Source organism: Gymnoscopelus microlampas (genome assembly GCF_963454915.1).
Source record: "Gymnoscopelus microlampas genome assembly, chromosome: 21".
Classification (NCBI taxonomy): domain Eukaryota; kingdom Metazoa; phylum Chordata; class Actinopteri; order Myctophiformes; family Myctophidae; genus Gymnoscopelus; species Gymnoscopelus microlampas.
This window is the reverse complement of record NC_139958.1, coordinates 22,936,667-22,954,699: the sequence shown is the minus strand read 5'-3', so window position 1 is coordinate 22,954,699 and position 18,033 is coordinate 22,936,667. Positions and strand designations below refer to the sequence as shown.

Here is an 18,033-nt window from a genome sequence, read left to right as displayed (position 1 = left end):
ATAGTTTTGAAACAACATACAAGAAGTACCACTACTTCTGTATGTGAAAAGAACTTTAAAGCATAAAATAAACACATTAGATTGCTGGTATTTGTCTGACACTTGGTATTTGACCATATCATCTCAACTCAAGTTGTCTGAAGGAATCTTGCAGTCTGATATCTCCCGTTCGTGTCTTTTCGTTAAGTCTGAGCTCTTGAGGCAAGATTCTCCTAGACATCTTGATGAGCCGACTTAAGATGAATGAAAACATGAGTGCAAGCTTCGCAACTTGTTTGCAGGAAGCTGCAAATCTTGAAGCAAAACATTTGTACATGCTAAGACATTTTTTGAGGGGAACTAAACCCCTATGGCAATATTATGAGTTTGCTGCCAGCTAAAGATTAAAAATCCTCTAAAGGGCAAGGCTGACTTTGACACAGCTGCAGCAAATGTAAATGATAATGGGTGTGTTCTATTTAGTGTAGAATAAAGTACTTTTATTGTCAGTTTAATAAAAAATCACAACAATGCCACCATTTAGAAAACGCCAACGTGGATTATATACAAAAAAGCCAAAGCTTGTTTCCATTGTGGTCCACTTTGAGACATAGAACACGCAACAAACTGTACAAACAACCATAAAACAAAGAAAATGAAATCCTTATATATAAAGTTAGAAGCAATACATATAGGACAAGAGGTACACTAAGAGAAGAATCCAATGCAGTCAGAGGAGTGGGCTATATCCGGGGTGGGATCTAACTATGTTAGTGTTGAAATGGAGCTATGATTCAAGGTCATTTTTAACTCTTGCAAGGGAATTAGGGATTTCAGGACTGAAGGGAGGGCATTCCACTGAGTAGTGGCTGCGTATTAAAATGCATTTTTCCCCTTAAGCGTCCTGAACCTGGGGAGAACCAAGGTCATATGAACTTCCCCTGGGTGAGTACCCGTGAGCATCTCTCACTCTGGGCAGGTAGTTAAACAAGTATTTGGGAAGTGAAGCATCTAGGATCCTGAAGACCAGACACAATGAAAGCTGAGATACTCTCTCCTCCACTCTTAGCCATCCCAGGCCTCTGAAGTGGGCGGAGGTTAGATGAGACCTGCAGGGTTACATTTTAGAAGTACTCACTAGCTTATTTTGGGAGCTACAGCTTTGTCTTCAGTGTGATCATGCCATGTCAATAGTTAACAGTTTTGTCAGTGGTGGCGAGACAGAGAGAGAGAGAGAGAGAGAGAGAGAGAGAGAGAGAGAGAGAGAGAGAGAGAGAGAGAGAGAGAGAGAGAGAGAGAGAGAGAGAGAGAGAGAGAGAGAGAGAGAGAGAGAGAGAGAGAGAGAGAGAGAGAGAGAGAGAGAGAGAGAGAGAGAGAGAGAGAGAGAGAGAGAGAGAGAGAGAGAGAGAGAGAGAGAGAGAGAGAGAGAGAGAGAGAGAGAGAGAGAGAGAGAGAGAGAGAGAGAGACAGACACAGAGGGAGTGTTATTACTGGGCATGCCTCCTGGCACAGATTTGCACTCCACTGAGTGCACATTTCTAGTTAACCTTTGGATGGCAGCAAACTAACAAAATTAGCAAGTGCCTCAGGGTTTACATTTGAGACCTTATAGTTGCAGCTAACTAAGGTCAAAGTATACCTAGTACTTTAAATAAACTTTGTTATGGATTTACGAATAGCTGGTGAACCCCAATCTAGAATTCACTGTGATCCACCAAGTATCTATAATATAGATAAACTGAAGCATTGGATTATGAGAGTGACAATTTGTACAGGTCCAGCTTATAGGGGAACCGAGGCGCAACATGAGTAAATGGGACTCCCCTCTTCGAGGCTCCCAAAAACCACCAGCAACTAAAGTATCCATCCTTAAGAAGGGTTTATTTAACATACTGTATATAACTTCATGGTGGGCTGACAGCAAAATAAACTAAACATAAACCAGAGGGACCATGTTACAGGCAACCAAGTTACAGCATTGGTCAAAAGTGACCAAGTTAGAGCATTGGTCAGCTGGTTGGCCTAGCAACAGACTAACCAGTCTACCCAGTCATCCTGGACTAGCTATTTGTCCCTCCAGGCTATGGGATTTAAGTCACCGGAGGGGGACAGAGGGGGAGGAAAGTGAGAGGAGGAAAGGGAGGAAAACAGAGAGCGAAAGGAAGGAAGAGACAGAGAGAGAAAGAGCCCATTTCATCCACACAATAACCCAGCCAGGTATCGAACCTTGAACATGCTAATCGAAACGTTATCAATGCAATAACCCCAGCAACACCAGGCAACGACAGTTAACAAAAATATTTTGTCAATTTCCGTTGGTTTGCGTTATCTAGATAGTTTTAGTTGAATAAAAACCCTGGCGCCTATTGTCTACAATGTTCATATTATCAGAAGACCAAGGATCAATATCATCCTCACATGTTTGTCACAAGACATCTTACACAGACTAGTACACAAACAAAGACAGTAAGGCACTCACATTACAATGAATAGAAGAAATTATTCCACAAATGTCATTTCGACATAAACACCTGAAATCATTATCACATTGACCTTTGCTTATATTACTCACCAAATATGTTAGTACTAAATGGAAGTGACAAAAGGGAGTGACAAGTGGGTCAAGGTTTACAAAATGCTGACTTTGTAGCTCCAAGAACAGCATTCTCACATGAGCATGAACGCAAACCGGTTGATGATTTAACTGTCCTGAACCATAATGGAAAGGAACACTTGCTCTGCTGTGATTGTCCTTCTTTTGGTTTCAAATATATGCACAACATTAGGTAAGTGACTGAGTTTAAATGCAAATTTCCAGTGCCATTTGTGACACATATATGTACTGTATATATACTGTATATCCTGTCTTATCTTTGACAGGACAGACATGTGCAGGAAACTGTGGTGCCAGATCAGACTTGTGTTCTTGCCACCCAACGTGTGTATCGCTTGATAGCTGCTGTACGGATTATAGAGACCACTGTGTGAACATCCTTCCCTATTCTGGGTCAATTTTTGGTGGAACTGATTTTGTTGTGCTTAATACAACTTTCACTAAGAGTTCCCAGATTGCGTGCAGGTAGGACATTCTATTTTACCTTTCAGTTTAACATCATGCATTCCTGAATAGTGCATCATGCTTTGTAAAATAGAAGATCTTGAAGGGATCTGACACATTTCTTTCCATCCTATATTTGTGGCTGAAAAATACCAGGAGAAAATCAGCCTAAAATAAGGGGCTTATAGTCATTACATTTCACCCTCTTAAAACCTATATATACACTTACATGACCATGGTCCCCCATGGCTCTACACTTGGTCAACTCCTTTTTTACTCTACACCAAATTGTGAACTTATAGAGCTGCTATTTTTTGTTCGCCATAGAATAGGGACGCTAGGGTTAATGTATATAGTATGTTTCATAATACAGAATGAAATTATAGATTTGTTGATTATAACAAAAGTATTAGATACCAATATATATATTTTTTCCATAATGATAGGTTCAACGATAACATCAACACTGTGGGGTATGTTGATGAAAACAGCAGAGGCCACTGTATCTCACCCCTCTTGTATGAAACAGGATGGGTTCCATTTCAAATCTCTTCAGATAATGGTACAACATTCAACAGAAGTGGAGCATGGCTATCAGGTATAAGTGTGCAGATGAGACATTCTTATTATTCTGTGGTTGATCAGAAAACCTGTACTACAGCATTGTCTTTGAGTTCCTATTAATGTGCTGAATGTTTTTCTCTTTCTTTTTTAATTCAAATGCATCTTATAGTGCATACTGGCAAATTAAATGCTCAATTCAAGGCAGTTTTAGTCAACTCAACAAAATGGCAGTACTATGGCACACCTAATGTTGGAGGCAATCTTGACATGACATGGAACCCCAACTTGGTCCGAGCCGAGAGGGTAAATATAGAGGTCTGGGGTTACACAGAGACAGGTGAGTGCCAGTGAGATGGTCCAACTCAATAACTTGCCTTAATCATTATAAATATAATAAGAACAACATAAAAATCAAGTGAGAAATAGCATGGACTTATATTCTCTGTAGGAGAGCCCTACTCACAACATTGGCAGGCCAAGTGGGAGTACCTGTATTCTCTACACAGGGATCATCCAAACAATGGCACCTTCACATTTGTACCAAAACCAGCAGAAAATGATTTTTCAACGTGGGAGCTTGGCTCTTTACGCATTAGCCCCAGCAACTACCCAGATGGCATGTGGTATGTCTATTGAAAATAAAATGTGCAGTCATTAACACTATTTTCTGGTTTAACCACTTAAACCCATACAATACTTAGTAGACCCGGGTAACCCAAGTGCTAGATCTGCTCCCTTTTCCCCTCTATACACCAATGTCTTTGCCAGAAATAGTAATTTACAAGCTTGCCATATGAAGTGTGATGGGCTTGTAGAGCTGCTATTTTTCACTGAATGTTTCCCTCAGAATAGGGACACTAGGGTGCATGTGGTTTAAACTATTACTGTAGCACTCTCATTCCATGAACTCTTGCCCTAGCCGTTACAAATCTGTCACTTAATACCTTAATAGTAAAATAACATAGTTGGTGTCTGTGATATGGATGCATTGGAGTAGGTATTCAGTGATTTAAGAGATATATCAAAATGTGCAATGAATGAAGATAATGAGGGATTAATGGCTATGTCTGTATTGTGAATGGCCTAGTAATGTGCATGCTGTGTGGAGTGAAGACCATGCTCTTGCCTGGCATCTGGAGGAGAAGTTTAGGCAGGATTCAGCAACTTGGGCCTTGGAAAAGTGCTTGGCATGGGACCAACTGGAGAGGCAGCATCTGCCGTACTTCCTCAATGAGACCATAGACTGTCCGTGCACTTTGGCCCAAGCAAGAGCAGACACAGGGAGATTTCATGTAAGTGCCCCCTGAGAAAATGAAGATTTAGGTTAAAATCATTTAACAGTCAGAGCCTCTCACTGCCCTATTGTAAAACACGGACAACATTTAGTGCCCTTTGTGTATCCAGTGGTTGAGAATTGTCATTTGTATTTTTCCCATTTGCCTAAAACTAAATGCAAGTCTTTTATTGGAGGCTCTCTTGTGAAAAAGTATTCCCATAAAAGCAATTGGCAGATTGTGGAATGGAATTTGAGATAATCTAATTGTGACATTGCATACATAAAACAACAAATACAGTGAAATGCACCTACGGAAGTGTTAATAATTTGTATAGCTAATACTGTAGCTGCTTCTCATTACACGTGATGCACGTCTTCACGTGAACTTAATGGGAAAATGTTTTCATTCAGATGAACCTTTTATTGCACACACTGACTAGATGAGGTTATTTTCATGAAGAGAGGCCTTTGTGTCTTAACTGTGTTAACCACTCAGTTGAAACTAAAGTTACAAAGTCCCAGACAGTGTTGACCATAATACAGTCACGCTTTGTGTTTAGTGGAATGCCTTTTTTCCAGGGGCTTTTATCAGTTTTGTGGGTGGTTACTGTCGAACGCTTATCGGCAGTCTTGCTTTATTGCTTCTTACAGGGTTTTTCTCAGTCACTTCATTAGATAGTATGCTGAAGAGAGACAGGGAAGTGTCGATTCATGATTATTATGGTTGACATACATATTGGTTGAACCTCAGGACACTCAGATTACCCTTACTGTGACTTGGCAGTTTTCTGCACATGCAGAATTATATGAATACATTTACAGTCGCATGCCTGTACAGGTCTTCAATTTCCTGCCAGCTAATGATGTGAATGATGGTGGCCTGTTCAATGAGGAGATTGTGTGCACATCTTATACATCTATATTTAGGACAGGTGCTAGATAAAGAGGCAGAAATCTGCACACTGAGTTATAGTTTATTACAAGTGCAATGTTTCCACCTTAGGGCTTCTTCAGGCAAATGCAGTTTATGACAGACAGAGGAACATATTTATCCTTTACATAAGGATGAACTTATTGAATTAACTTTTTAGGAGGTATTGATACTATTCCTTTCACTTCAGACTGACTACGGCTGTGATATAGAGAAGGGCAGTGTGTGCACCTACCACCCTGGATGCGTTCACTGTGTGAGGGCCATTCAAGCTAGGTGAGTTTTTGACCTGTAATACTTTAATAACCTTTAATGCTCTTTCCGCACTGAAGGACTGACCTGTAGCAGTATTGTTCTTACTGACCTACATTAGCAATTGTATGGGAAAAAAGGCCAGTAAAAAACACTTTAGCTGATTGCGTAGAATCAATATTCTGGTTGAAAATGTCTAATATTTATTTTTGGTAGCCCTAAATATGCGGCTGGGCAACAGTGCTGTTACGACAGCACAGGGGCCCAGGTCCTGACTGCAGACTCTATTGGAGGGAGTACCCCAGACAGAGCACATGACTGGGGCTCTCCTCCTTACAAGAAGCCCCCCAGGGTTCCTGGAGAATCCCACTGGGTCTATGATGTCCTTAGCTTCTACTACTGCTGCCTATGGTCCGACAACTGTCACTACTACTTCACTCACCGGCCCTCCAGTGACTGCAGAACCTACCATCCGCCCAAACTGGGTGAGTGAGTAACACTAAATCTTTAGTGCTACTTTTTTACAATTGTTAAATTCTCATTATCACATAATGTTTGATACTATAAATGTTTCTTGCAGTTGATAATGTCAATGCATACCAATTTGTTTACAGTAGTTTGTATGTCTTGTGTTAGGTGTGGTGTTTGGAGATCCCCACTTCATAACGTTTGATGGTGTCCGCTACTCCTTCAATGGCAAGGGGGAATACTCCCTGGTGGTCTCAGCCAGCAAGCAGCTGACAGTTCAAGGTAGAACAGAGCCTGTAACTCTAATGAATGGTAAGTTGTTGGAAGTTTGTAAAGTCTTTACTAAATAGGTTATAATAGCTAAATTACTCATTAACAACTTAAGGTATGGTAAGTGATCACCTTTTGTTAAAATAAGTGTTAAATAGCTCTATATTCTGATAGTACTCATTGCTATAAAGTGTTTAGTAACAGGAGTCTCCATGTCTCTACAGCTTTTTGGTAAACAGAAAACACATTTTCAGGTCGGGATACCAATTGTATCCAATCAGGCGAGAGAACTCACACAAGATACAGGATAAAAAAGGGAAATTAGAAATGATGACAAAGAAATGAGCAGACAAATTGGAACTGTAACACTACAAATTCAAGCTGATAAATGGGTACTCTCTCCTGGTTGGCTGAAAATGTGTCACCCACCTGAAAACGTATTTTCGGTTTATTAAAGAGCTGGAGAGACAGGGAGACCCCTGTTACTGAACCAGCACTCCATAGCAATGATTATTATCAGAATAGTGCTTTAACATTTTAACAAAAAACTTTATCACTTACCCTACCTTTAAGTTAGCCAATCTACAAGCTCACAACAACATGTGTTGAGAGCTTGCAGATCGTCTATTTTCGTTATTTTTGAAAGATTTAGAGAGGGTTTGAAAATATTTTTATAGACATAAAATCTTTTTAAAAAAAGTTTTAAAATGTTTTTATTATTCACATACTCTTATTTTAATGCTGATAGGAACTATGGTGAAAGCTACCAAAATGTCAGCAGTTGCAATGAGTGAAGGGTCCTCTGATGTTATAGAGGTGCGACTTGACAGCAGGCAGCGCGACCTTGAGGTGCTGCAAAATCAGAAATCCCTTTCCTTTGCAGAGCAAAGCTGGATGGACTTGAAAGGTAACAAGAATAATCACTCATAGATATATTGGGTAGTGCAGGGGTACAGTACCCGTCACTGCTTAGTCAGTGGAGGCAACAGAAGGCCCGAGGGCCAGAACTGGCCCACCAGCAATAATATCTGGCCCTCCTAATTCCTTTGTAAATAATGTACAATATCTGACTGACAGTACCACATATAGGATAGGACAACAATGACTTTGCATTGCACCGGGTAAGATGAACGCTTTGAATGTTAAGTTTTCCCTGTCATCTTTCCACTTTAGACTTTTGGATGAAAAACGTCTCTGTTTAAAAAACAAACCAAGGCTGTTTCACATGCCTTAAAACATATATTGTTTCTCTGTTCTAAGAAGAGACCATAAACCAATGAAAGAGCTCTTGTTCGAAAAGGAGTATGACTGTGACTCCAGATAAAATATTATCTTAAAAGTTTTTGTTTAAGAAAACTGTGAAAGCACCCAATACAGATTCAAAAGCCTCTTACAAACTTTTACAATTTTTGTTCTAGGTGTATTTGTGTTTTCTCCCAGTCCTACAAATGTGACTGTCATGTTCCCAACTGGCGCTGGCATTGAAGTGCGACTGAGGGAGGGAACCATGACAACTACTGTGCTTCTACCAGGGGAATTCAGCGGTTCCACACTTGGGCTGTTAGGGAAGATGAATGGGGACGCCGGAGATGACCTTGTTGCTGGTGATAGCACAGTTGTGTCCAATCAAAGCAATGAAGAGTTGTTCAGATTTGGGGCAAGCTGTAAGAAACTATACACTTTAACATTAAAGTTAAATGTGTGGTCAAATGTGGCCCTGTACCGTTACCCCCAAAGTGAATAGAGGAATTATTAAAGTAAGCCATATCTCAAGGTGTTAAGGGAGTCCAATGTATTGTGGAAAAGACAGACAACATGGATGCCCGACACATACTCATATTAATTGGTCGTGTTATGTCTCCGGGAAACATTCATACAACACATCAGGCCTTGTGACTATCAGAAATATCAAACTATGCAGCTTTAAATTAAGTTTATTTTAAAGGAAAGGAAGGTTAACGTCATGTAACCTTGTTATTGCCTAGGTAGTGATGATATTACATGGTGCCAAGTTTGTTAACGCTCTCTGTATCACAGAGGCAGCGAATTGAAAGCACCACAGGTTATCTGCACAGTGATCGCATGGACATAATCATCTAAATCCATTCTCCTCTCAGTCACTATTATATGTTTACTATTTTATGTTTAAAACATTCTATTACTAATGTGTCAAATTAACTCACTTACTCAACCACTATTGATGGATGCTTTTCATAGCATGTTTTTTTTTCTTTTTCCAGGGGCTATATCCAACGACTCTACATTGTTTACATATGATTCAGAATATCTTCTGAATACATATCTCTATGCCTCCAAACATGACACAAGTTTTGTTCCCGTGTACTCTGTACCTGATAATCCAGATGATCCCCTGGCCAACCAGGCATCTGAGATATGCTCTGGAGAAGGTTCTGCGTACTGTAGGTATGGAAAAAGACAAATACATAAATAAAGAATATCGTCGCTGTCTGGCAGACATTTTACATCATCTTTTTATGTTCCCCCCACCACCTCATAAATTAATGCCATTGGTCATACTTTAAGTCTGTCTGTGAGTTTTATAAATATTTAACCAATGAAAGTTATCAATAAGAGCTTGTAACCAACTATAATGGATCCATTGGAACACAGGTTTTCTTTTCCCTCATTTCCTGAAAAGTAACAGTTTTGGACTACAAGGTTTCTGTCCGACAGTGGCAACATTTGATATGGTATTTTTCCCTTACATGCTTGCATAATGCTAGTAAGAAATAAGTCCACATTGTAATTTATTATTATTATGTTTCTGTTGTAGGTATGATATTCTGGTGGGCCGTAGCCCACAGTTGGGAAATGCTACCATGGTTTCTTTTCAGAGTCATGTGTCTCTTGTGGATGATCTAGCACCAGGTGGGTGGATTAATAAATAGATGAAGAATTTATAAACTTTGGAATAGCCATTATACTCTGTGGTGTCAATTTACCACCTTTATCCTGTGTAGTGGTGTCATGCGGCTGGCTTTCTCCTCCAAAAAATGGGATGAAGGAAGGGACAAGATATTTAAAAGGTGCTGTGGTGAAGTTGTCCTGTCATGCTGGATATACCCTCATAGGATCTGAGGAGCGCACATGCCTAGAGAATGGCCTGTGGTCTGGAGAAAACACAGATTGTGTGGCAGGTAAGTCAGGTGATATGCAATCTAGGTGATATGTGACAAATTACTTAACAGAAAATTAGTCAGTAGGCCTACCAACAACACCACAAAAGGGCTTGTAGACTATACAGTCACATCCTGAATGATTTGCATCCTTGATAAAATGCAGAAAAGAAAAAACTATTGGGCATATATATATATATATATATATATATATATATATATAATTAAAGTTAAAGTTAAATTATGTAACTATTATGACATGCCCAAAGGGTTGCCAGGGTTAATGTGGTTATTTGAAACAGGTGCATAATACGATCTTTCCTGTCCTCATATTTCAGATAACCTCACTGGAATTGTGGTTGGTTCAGTAATCGGAAGTTTGGCACTGATAACAATGGCAGCAACAGTCATACTCCACTCCAAAAAACAAAAACAGAAAAGGTATGGCATTGCAAAGACACTCAGTAGGCAGGAAATGTGCAGGCAACCATTAATTGCAATAAATCGAAGTGAAATCTTCGAGCAAAACATAGTCACAGGAAAAATCGAGTTCAGCAACAAACTTACTTGAAGTAAACAATACTGCCAGGGTTTCAAGGGGGGGTCCAGGGATCCTCAGGGTTCTTTAAAGGTTTTGTGAAATTAAAAATATGTTTTTCACACTTTTAGAGCATATGCATACCTAACCATAACCTTAACCGCACGCGGAAGCCACTAGTCGGAGTGGTGAGATGTCGGAATGAAAGGAGCACCCCGTTCTTCAAACACAGCTGACTTTAATTACAGAGCTACTGTTTTGAATCTCATTCAAGATGACATCCAGACGGTGTATTACTCATTTTAAACTTAATCTGCACACTAAAATATGTATCTAAAAACATTAGAGGTTAGAAATAAGCCACGTAGTAGCAAACGTGCTTAACTGGTCGTCTCACTTGTAAACAAACAACACTAGCCCTGTTGCACGGCTGAAGTGATTGAGATTCTAACATCCCATTGCCTGAAGGGATGGACCTTCTGATTGGTTGAGACGACGTTTCAGACTGAATCTTCAAAATAAAATGACCGAAAATGTCACTGCACTGCATCTTTATGATGTTTCCAAATGGACCCTTAATAAGGGTAGGCTATAAGGGTCCCAGACCTAGGTAGGCTATAAGGGTCCCTTATAGCCTACCTAGGTCTGTAACTCTGACAGTGTGAACTATGGTGGTCTACCTGTAAGTGAACTCAAACAGAGGTCCTCTGTGGTGGAGAGGCTGGTGATGCGAGGTTACAGGTTAGGGAAGAAGTGAGTAGCACTGATTACAACTGAGGACAGGTGAGAGTAGTTATACACAGGGGATGATGATCTCTGAAGGAGGGTGTGGGCGTGGTTGTGACAATTATAGATATCTTAAGTGGCTTATTTGTCTTCTGGTGGTGATTTTATTCCTCTCTCTCTCTCTCTCTCTCTTTGTCATTTCCATCTCATTTAGAAAAACGGCACAGTCTGAGGAAGATGAAGAAGCCACCGTGGCATTCTAACCAGAAACCCATCACTTAGTATTACACATTCACAGCCTCATAATATGGAATGGCAGATCCTTGAGGAGGTTCCAGGGGGTCCCCATCAAAATGAGATAATAGGGCATCAAAATCAGTGTGACCATTTTATATACTTTCAGATCTGCAAGCTCACAATGCGTTGTGATGTGACCCGTTGTGAGCTTGTGATGTGTTGTGACTGAGATTGAAGATCTGCTATTTTCTAAACAATTTAAAAAAATCTTGGAAAATTAATAATTTGGACACACAGTTAAATCTGGTCTTACTCTCTGCAAAACCTTTTCAGATGGAGGTCCGTGGCCAAATACATATCAATTTGGGGGTCCATGACATGAACCACTGGACCAATTGCTATTGGGTCCTTGTCCTTGTGAATATATTAGGTTATGGGCACGTGATAAACAAATTATTGCCCGGGCATTTGTGATTGCCCTCGGTAACATCCTCAGGAACACTTTTGGGCAATCACAACCACCAATTACCTACAGTATATGCAGCTACTGTAACATGTCACAGTTTCAGACCATTACACTGTTTAACTTAATCGCTAGAATATGTAGGTTAAAAAATTGCTAATTAACAATGTCACTAATGTAGGACAGGTGATATTAGGTAACATTTCTACTAGGTTAGTGATTCGAACAACCTACAGTATTAGCTTTGATAATTATGACACTTTTATTATATTTATGTTATATTACTTTACCCTGCATGTTAGGTTGCTAAGATAGCATTTAACAGTAACATTGTTGAAGGCATTCTTCTCTGTTCCATTTAGCCTACTCTATTACAAATATGGCTAGTTTTTTGCACATCATTTGAGGGTGTTTTGTGAGAATAATATAAAAGTAAGATTCTCTGGCCACTTGGTCATTCCAATGTCTAGAATGAAGACAAAGGTGATCATTCCTTTTCCATCAGGGCCCCTGGACTTTGGAATGACCTGTCTGAGGACATCAGGCTAGCAAATTGTAGTGTTCTCTTATCACTTCTTAAAACACACTTTTACAGACTTGCTTTTACTACCTGATTACTGTTTGTTTTTATGTTCTTACCTTTTTGTATGCTCTTTTATAATGTTTCTGGCACACTTTTATCCTTTTAATCTTTTATTGTGTTCAAGCTTGCACAATGCTTGTGTTGTTGATTTTATGCATGAAGTGCTTTGTAACTCTGTTTTTAAAAGTACTTTACAAATACAATGTATTATTAAAATTAAAATTGTTAAGCTCTAAAACATTCTTTAAAAATTGCAATCCTAACCAACACAATTCAAATAAACTCACTGTCAATCAAGTACAGTGACAAACTTCACTACAATCAAGTACAGTGTATACCTGTACAAATGTAAAATGTGTATTTATTAAACACATTTTGTACAAAAACACATGAAGAAAGTATTTTAAGTTTCTGCAATAGGTATATCCACATTGTATTGATTCAATGCACTAAAAGCCTATTAAGTAGTAAAAATTATTCATTCTCATTAACAAAAAAGATTATGCAGCCTGGATCCAGAGGGTACCAACCCCTTTATGACTTGTGTCTTTGACAGCATAATAGAAAACTATGTTACTGATTAAGGGCAAACATGTAGCAGGGCAAAGCACATTTTTATGAAGTCTTACACTTAGTCAAATATTCATAGACTTTATTGAAGCAGCAATCAGCATTGCACCTAGGGTCATGTTTAGAAGCATCCTGTACTGTATAAGGGAGCAGTCCTCACACACTGGAGTAGGGCACAATGAATCCAAAATGTGAAAGTAATTTGCACATCTGAACTGATATCACTGCATCTCAATTTACATATAAGCTGACATTAGACACTAGTAGTAAATATTTTTCTACGCTCTGGAACTAAACTTTCCAGATAAATGTAAAAACAGCCAAAGGCTACAGTAGGCATACCTACTCTTCAACGGCCACCTGTGTGAGTTTTGTATAGTTTTAAATGTTGATGTGTTGACACGTGGGACTACAAAAGTAAGTTAGTCAGGTTTGTGTACTAGCCTATTTGCTAGAGATATTGCCACTGTGTTGAGTGATCATATTTATTGCTTTAGATTGGGCATGTACATACAGTATGCCATTACAAAAAACTATTATTGCTTTACTGTCACAAGTTTTGTTATTTGTGTTATTAAACATTCTGGGAGTCATGATGATACATAGGCCTAAATTCATTAGAGATACATACAGTGCCAGGAATATTGTAGTGCGCCTCTGTGGTTAAAACAGAACACTACATTAAAATGTATTTTAGGCTCTAGGGTATCTTTTTGCATCTAACCTTAAGGTTATGGTTAAGGTTAAGGGTAACTAACAAGTGATAACTACAAATGTGTAGTTGTCAGTTACCCTGGGAGGTTATTTTCTAGGCTTATGATGAATAAAGGAGCCAAACCATACAATTTTGGAAGAAATAACTTGCAAAAAGGCTTAGGGATAATAACTTAAAAGTAATCAATTACCGCTTTTCTTTTCTTTTTTCAATTGCAAACTAATTTGAGAAAAAAAAAAACGAAAATAGCAGCATTTAAGATATAACTACTGGGTGGAATATTCTAGCCACTTAAGCCCTATATTTCAAAAATACCAAAAATACCAGATCTGCAAGATGAATACTTTAACATTACCACTTTAACACAATTGAGATGCCAGGTTAAAAGTGGTTAATACACTTTACACGTCAGTTCATGAACTTTGCATCAGCTTATAAACAGAGTGTAATAGACTTCCACACATATTACGTATGTGATAACCTATTAGATCATAGATCATCACTTCTCAGTGTGCTGGTGATATGGGTGTAGTAGATTTGACCCCTTTGGCTGTTACAGGTCCAGTGATTTATTCTAGGACAGCTTGGTCTCATTCTCATGTAGAACAGTGGTCATGAAGATGCAGCTCTCTGTGTCAAAATTCCACACCACCTCTCTACTGCGTCAGTATTTCTGTGTCAATTAATCATTTGTCCAAGGGGTCCAGACTTATGCCTCATTTATGCTCCATCATGAGACGGTGCCACACACCAGAAATACAACAGCTCACATTGTGAGCTTGTAGATGAAATCGTACATGAAATCATATATGAAATCGTACGACGATGTGTGTGCACCCTGCATTCTCAGTCCTTCATTATGTCTTCTTAGTTAATCCATTTAACATGCATTCCCAGTGTATACTATAGGGTTTTTGTCATTTTCTTTTGTAATTATTTTCAAATGTTTTTTTTTTTAAATGTTTAGGAGCTAAATATTCCTGCTGTTTACTCGGCTGGATTCTGAATGCACATGCTGTTCCCTCACTTTGCACAAAGCTGTGATCACAATGAAGAACACAAAGAACACCAGTATGTGACAAGACTGCAGAGGCCATCGGTGAAAAAGGTCTCTGGTTGTTGCTGTTGGAGTCATCCACAAACAACTTGACATGTACGCCCCTGAGTTATAAATACAGATAATTAACATTAGCCACTCTAGGTCCCAGGGCAACAGAAGAACAACAACCCAGCCCATGACACTGCGCTCATTCTCATCCCACAGACATTTTTACTATTTGATAAGTGTTAAAGTGAATCTGCTGGGTATATAAAGATGCATCACAACTGCTGCACAAAGCGGGATTGTCCAGGAAACTCTTAACCATTGGGAGGAAATAACATAGCTGCTGCTTTGTGTGCTGTCTTGGTCATTAATCTAAACTAAGACTTGTTTGTCAGGGTGGTGCAAAGGAACCACTGGCTTTGCAGTTACAACATCTTTCCACATACTGTAAGGTGACTCCTTGGATATGGGCGATCAAAACAAAGAACTATGCCGTCCAATCTTCCGCAGGGATGTGAACTGGGATCCTTTCCCCAACTGGACACAACCAAACCGCATCTTTGAGCAAGACTTCGGCCTTCCTCCTTTACTGGACCCTAGTGATCTGAACTGGTTAGACTGGGCTAAGAGGAGGCTAGCATCATTCAACTGGCCAGGCTTTGCACATTCTCCTATTCTGCTACCATTTAATGAGCAAGTGCCTAGCAAGAAGCTCCAAACACAACTGTCTGTAGGAGTGTCTGAAATTATAGGACAGGACAGATGGAAGATCAGCCTGGACGTCAATCAGTTCTCTCCTGAGGAGATTACAATCGCAACAAAGGAGGGGTACTTGCAAATATCAGGTACTGTACACCAAAAGAAAATCTGATGTCTGATTAGACACAAGCAAGATATTGTGATAAGGTTTAATCCTAAGAATGAAATACCTAACATTTACTTCAAAGATTACATTTAGGCCTATATACTGTATATTGCAATCTGTGTCCTGCAATTTGGAAAGTTAACTTTTTTAAATTCCCCATTTATCATTTGAAGGAAATCATCAAGAAAGGCAGGACGAGCATGGATCAGTTTCAAGGTGCTTCACACGAAAATATAAGTAAGTTGTCACAGAAGAACCAATTAAATGTCTTGAAATTAAATGTTAGTTTGAAAACTAAATATTCAAAATATTCATGCCAAAATATATATATATATATTTCTTTAACAGTAACCACCGTAGAACAGAAATGGTTGTGATAGTGAAGGGGGGGGGGGGGGGGGCAGGATTTAAGTTCTAGGGGTGGTTAAAAATCTCCTAAAATTGACACGTACAACAATTAAAATTGAAATATACAACATCATTTAAAAGGGTTTGAACATCTTGGTGGTTTCCAGAGTTGCTGATTGACATTTTGCTCGGTTTCTTTTTCTTTCTTTCTTTTTAAGGATACCAGACGGTGTTGACTTGCAGCAGATCAACTCCTCCCTCGCTGCTGATGGAGTGTTAGCTGTCGAGGCCCCCATCGTTGGGACAATCACCAGCCAACCAGCCAATGAGATTGTCATCCCTGTTCAGATCAGGCACAAGCAGGATGAGGAAAAGTGAACCTAGCGACCAAAACTTACAGTATGGTATCTCACAAAGATAGATTTGTGGAATCGACTTGTGTGTGTATTTGTAACAATGTAATTTAAACAATACAGCATACTAAATGTAATGTGCTGAAATGGCAATGCACTGCTCTGGGTTTTTTGGACACTATATGCATCGTTGCCTTTGGCATGTCAAGTCAGTATTTTCAATACAACACTGACCACATACAAACAGAAACAAACGAATGACTCTCAGAATAAGAAAATATTGTAAATATAATATCATTAAGACTTACCTGTTCAGAAAAAAGAAAACAAATAACATGATTTCAACATAATCACATACATATTGTAGATTCCAAGTATACTTCATATGATAAATGGCAAGTTTACACTATTTACCGGCCATCTACTATAATATTGTCCATGAGGACTTACATGATTAGGTTTATTTTGTTCTGTTATAGCAGTCAGATTTTCCTAATGTAAAATTTTGAGATGAGATGCACCTGTAACTGTTAGGAGTTGTTGTAGAGGATATCATTGGTAGATGATCCTGAGACATTTGAGCTATCAAGGTCACAGGTTTCTCTGGTGACCAATTATGCATTCATAAAATAGTGACAATGCATGGGTGGGGATCAAGCTTTGTGTCCTGGACATCCAGTTTAAATTCTAATATTCTGCATCATTGTCAAGTCTAACAGGTCGTATAACATTTTAGACAATGTTTCAGTGTGTGATGAGGGAGTATGAATGAGGTTCAGTTTATCTGTTGACTAGAGAACACAAGACAGCAATATAAACCTATGGTATAGGTGAGGATGTTGCAGCCAGAAAGTCTGACAATAGATCTGGGAAGGTAGGTAAAGAGAATACAGTAGATTACTGAAGAATGATTCATTCAAGTGCCTGTAGAAATGTACTCGCTTATCCATGCGCCTGAGCCTGTAATTTAATTTGTGACAAAATGGCTCTCTAATTATGTTTGAAATTATTTGGACTGACAGATCGACTGAACGAGTGGCTATGTGTTGACATTTAAAACAATGTGAAGTTAAAACTAATAATACATATTTAACAGAACACTCTATGTTGATGTCTTCATTAACAACTGTGTTTAAGTTGTCTTGAATTAAGGTTTGTTAGACATAATACAAGTTTTATCATAGATCATAGCAATAGTGAAAATCAGTATACTGTATACAGTATTAAAAATAAACCTATTTCAGTTTTTTGGGTGTGTTGTTATTTGTCTTTTGATTTTTTTTAAACTTTTTATTTTGTTTTGAGCTTTTCAGGGTAATTGACAGATTTTCCTCAAGATGGCACTGTAGTCCTGCTTTAATGTTTCCCCACACTGAAATCTGATCACTTAACACTGTGTTAAGTGGTGTTAAAAACCTCACCAATCTTGAAAACACATTTTTCAAGATTCTAAAGAAAACATACCATGACATTTTCTTAACATTAATGTTATATGATCAATACAATCTTAGTGTTTTGCCAATTATTTGGGGGCCCACTTGCAGTATCCTCACAGCCCACTAGTGAGCCCCGGCCCACAGGTTGAGAACCACTGTGTGCCAAACATGGAGTGGGTTGAAACTTGATGAGTGATGACCAATGCTACATGTGCTGAA

At 38.8% G+C, this 18,033-nt stretch overlaps 2 protein-coding genes across 2 annotated transcripts; both read left to right on the top strand.

Annotated features, from left to right (window-relative positions):
• Positions 1–909: 909 nt before the first annotated feature.
• susd2 (sushi domain containing 2) lies at positions 910–14,453 on the top strand (the record flags this gene model as incomplete). The annotated part of the gene is made up of 18 exons (XM_084047162.1): positions 910–924; positions 1,049–1,076; positions 2,860–3,058; positions 3,484–3,635; positions 3,771–3,938; positions 4,050–4,224; positions 4,689–4,893; positions 5,999–6,084; positions 6,277–6,545; positions 6,697–6,840; positions 7,547–7,705; positions 8,217–8,462; positions 9,039–9,222; positions 9,593–9,687; positions 9,780–9,956; positions 10,274–10,376; positions 11,161–11,226; positions 14,372–14,453. The coding sequence occupies 18 exons, from the start codon at positions 910–912 to the stop codon at positions 14,451–14,453; spliced, it is 2,553 nt and encodes an 850-aa protein (XP_083903288.1).
• A 611-nt stretch (positions 14,454–15,064) lies between these two features.
• Positions 15,065–17,336, top strand: LOC311037685 (heat shock protein beta-1-like). Its single transcript, XM_084046935.1, has 3 exons — positions 15,065–15,657; positions 15,851–15,914; positions 16,244–17,336. The coding sequence occupies exons 1-3, from the start codon at positions 15,279–15,281 to the stop codon at positions 16,401–16,403; spliced, it is 603 nt and encodes a 200-aa protein (XP_083903061.1). The 5' UTR covers positions 15,065–15,278; the 3' UTR covers positions 16,404–17,336.
• The last annotated feature ends 697 nt before the right edge of the window (positions 17,337–18,033 follow it).

Bases quoted from the DNA above. Each gene is read 5' to 3' on its own strand.
- LOC311037685 (XM_084046935.1), top strand. From the start codon at position 15,279: ATGGGCGATCAAAACAAAGAACTATGCCGTCCAATCTTCCGCAGGGAT. The intron at 15,658-15,850 runs GTACTGTACACC...TATCATTTGAAG, and splicing joins GGGGTACTTGCAAATATCAG to GAAATCATCAAGAAAGGCAG. The intron at 15,915-16,243 runs GTAAGTTGTCAC...TTTCTTTTTAAG, and splicing joins TGCTTCACACGAAAATATAA to GATACCAGACGGTGTTGACT.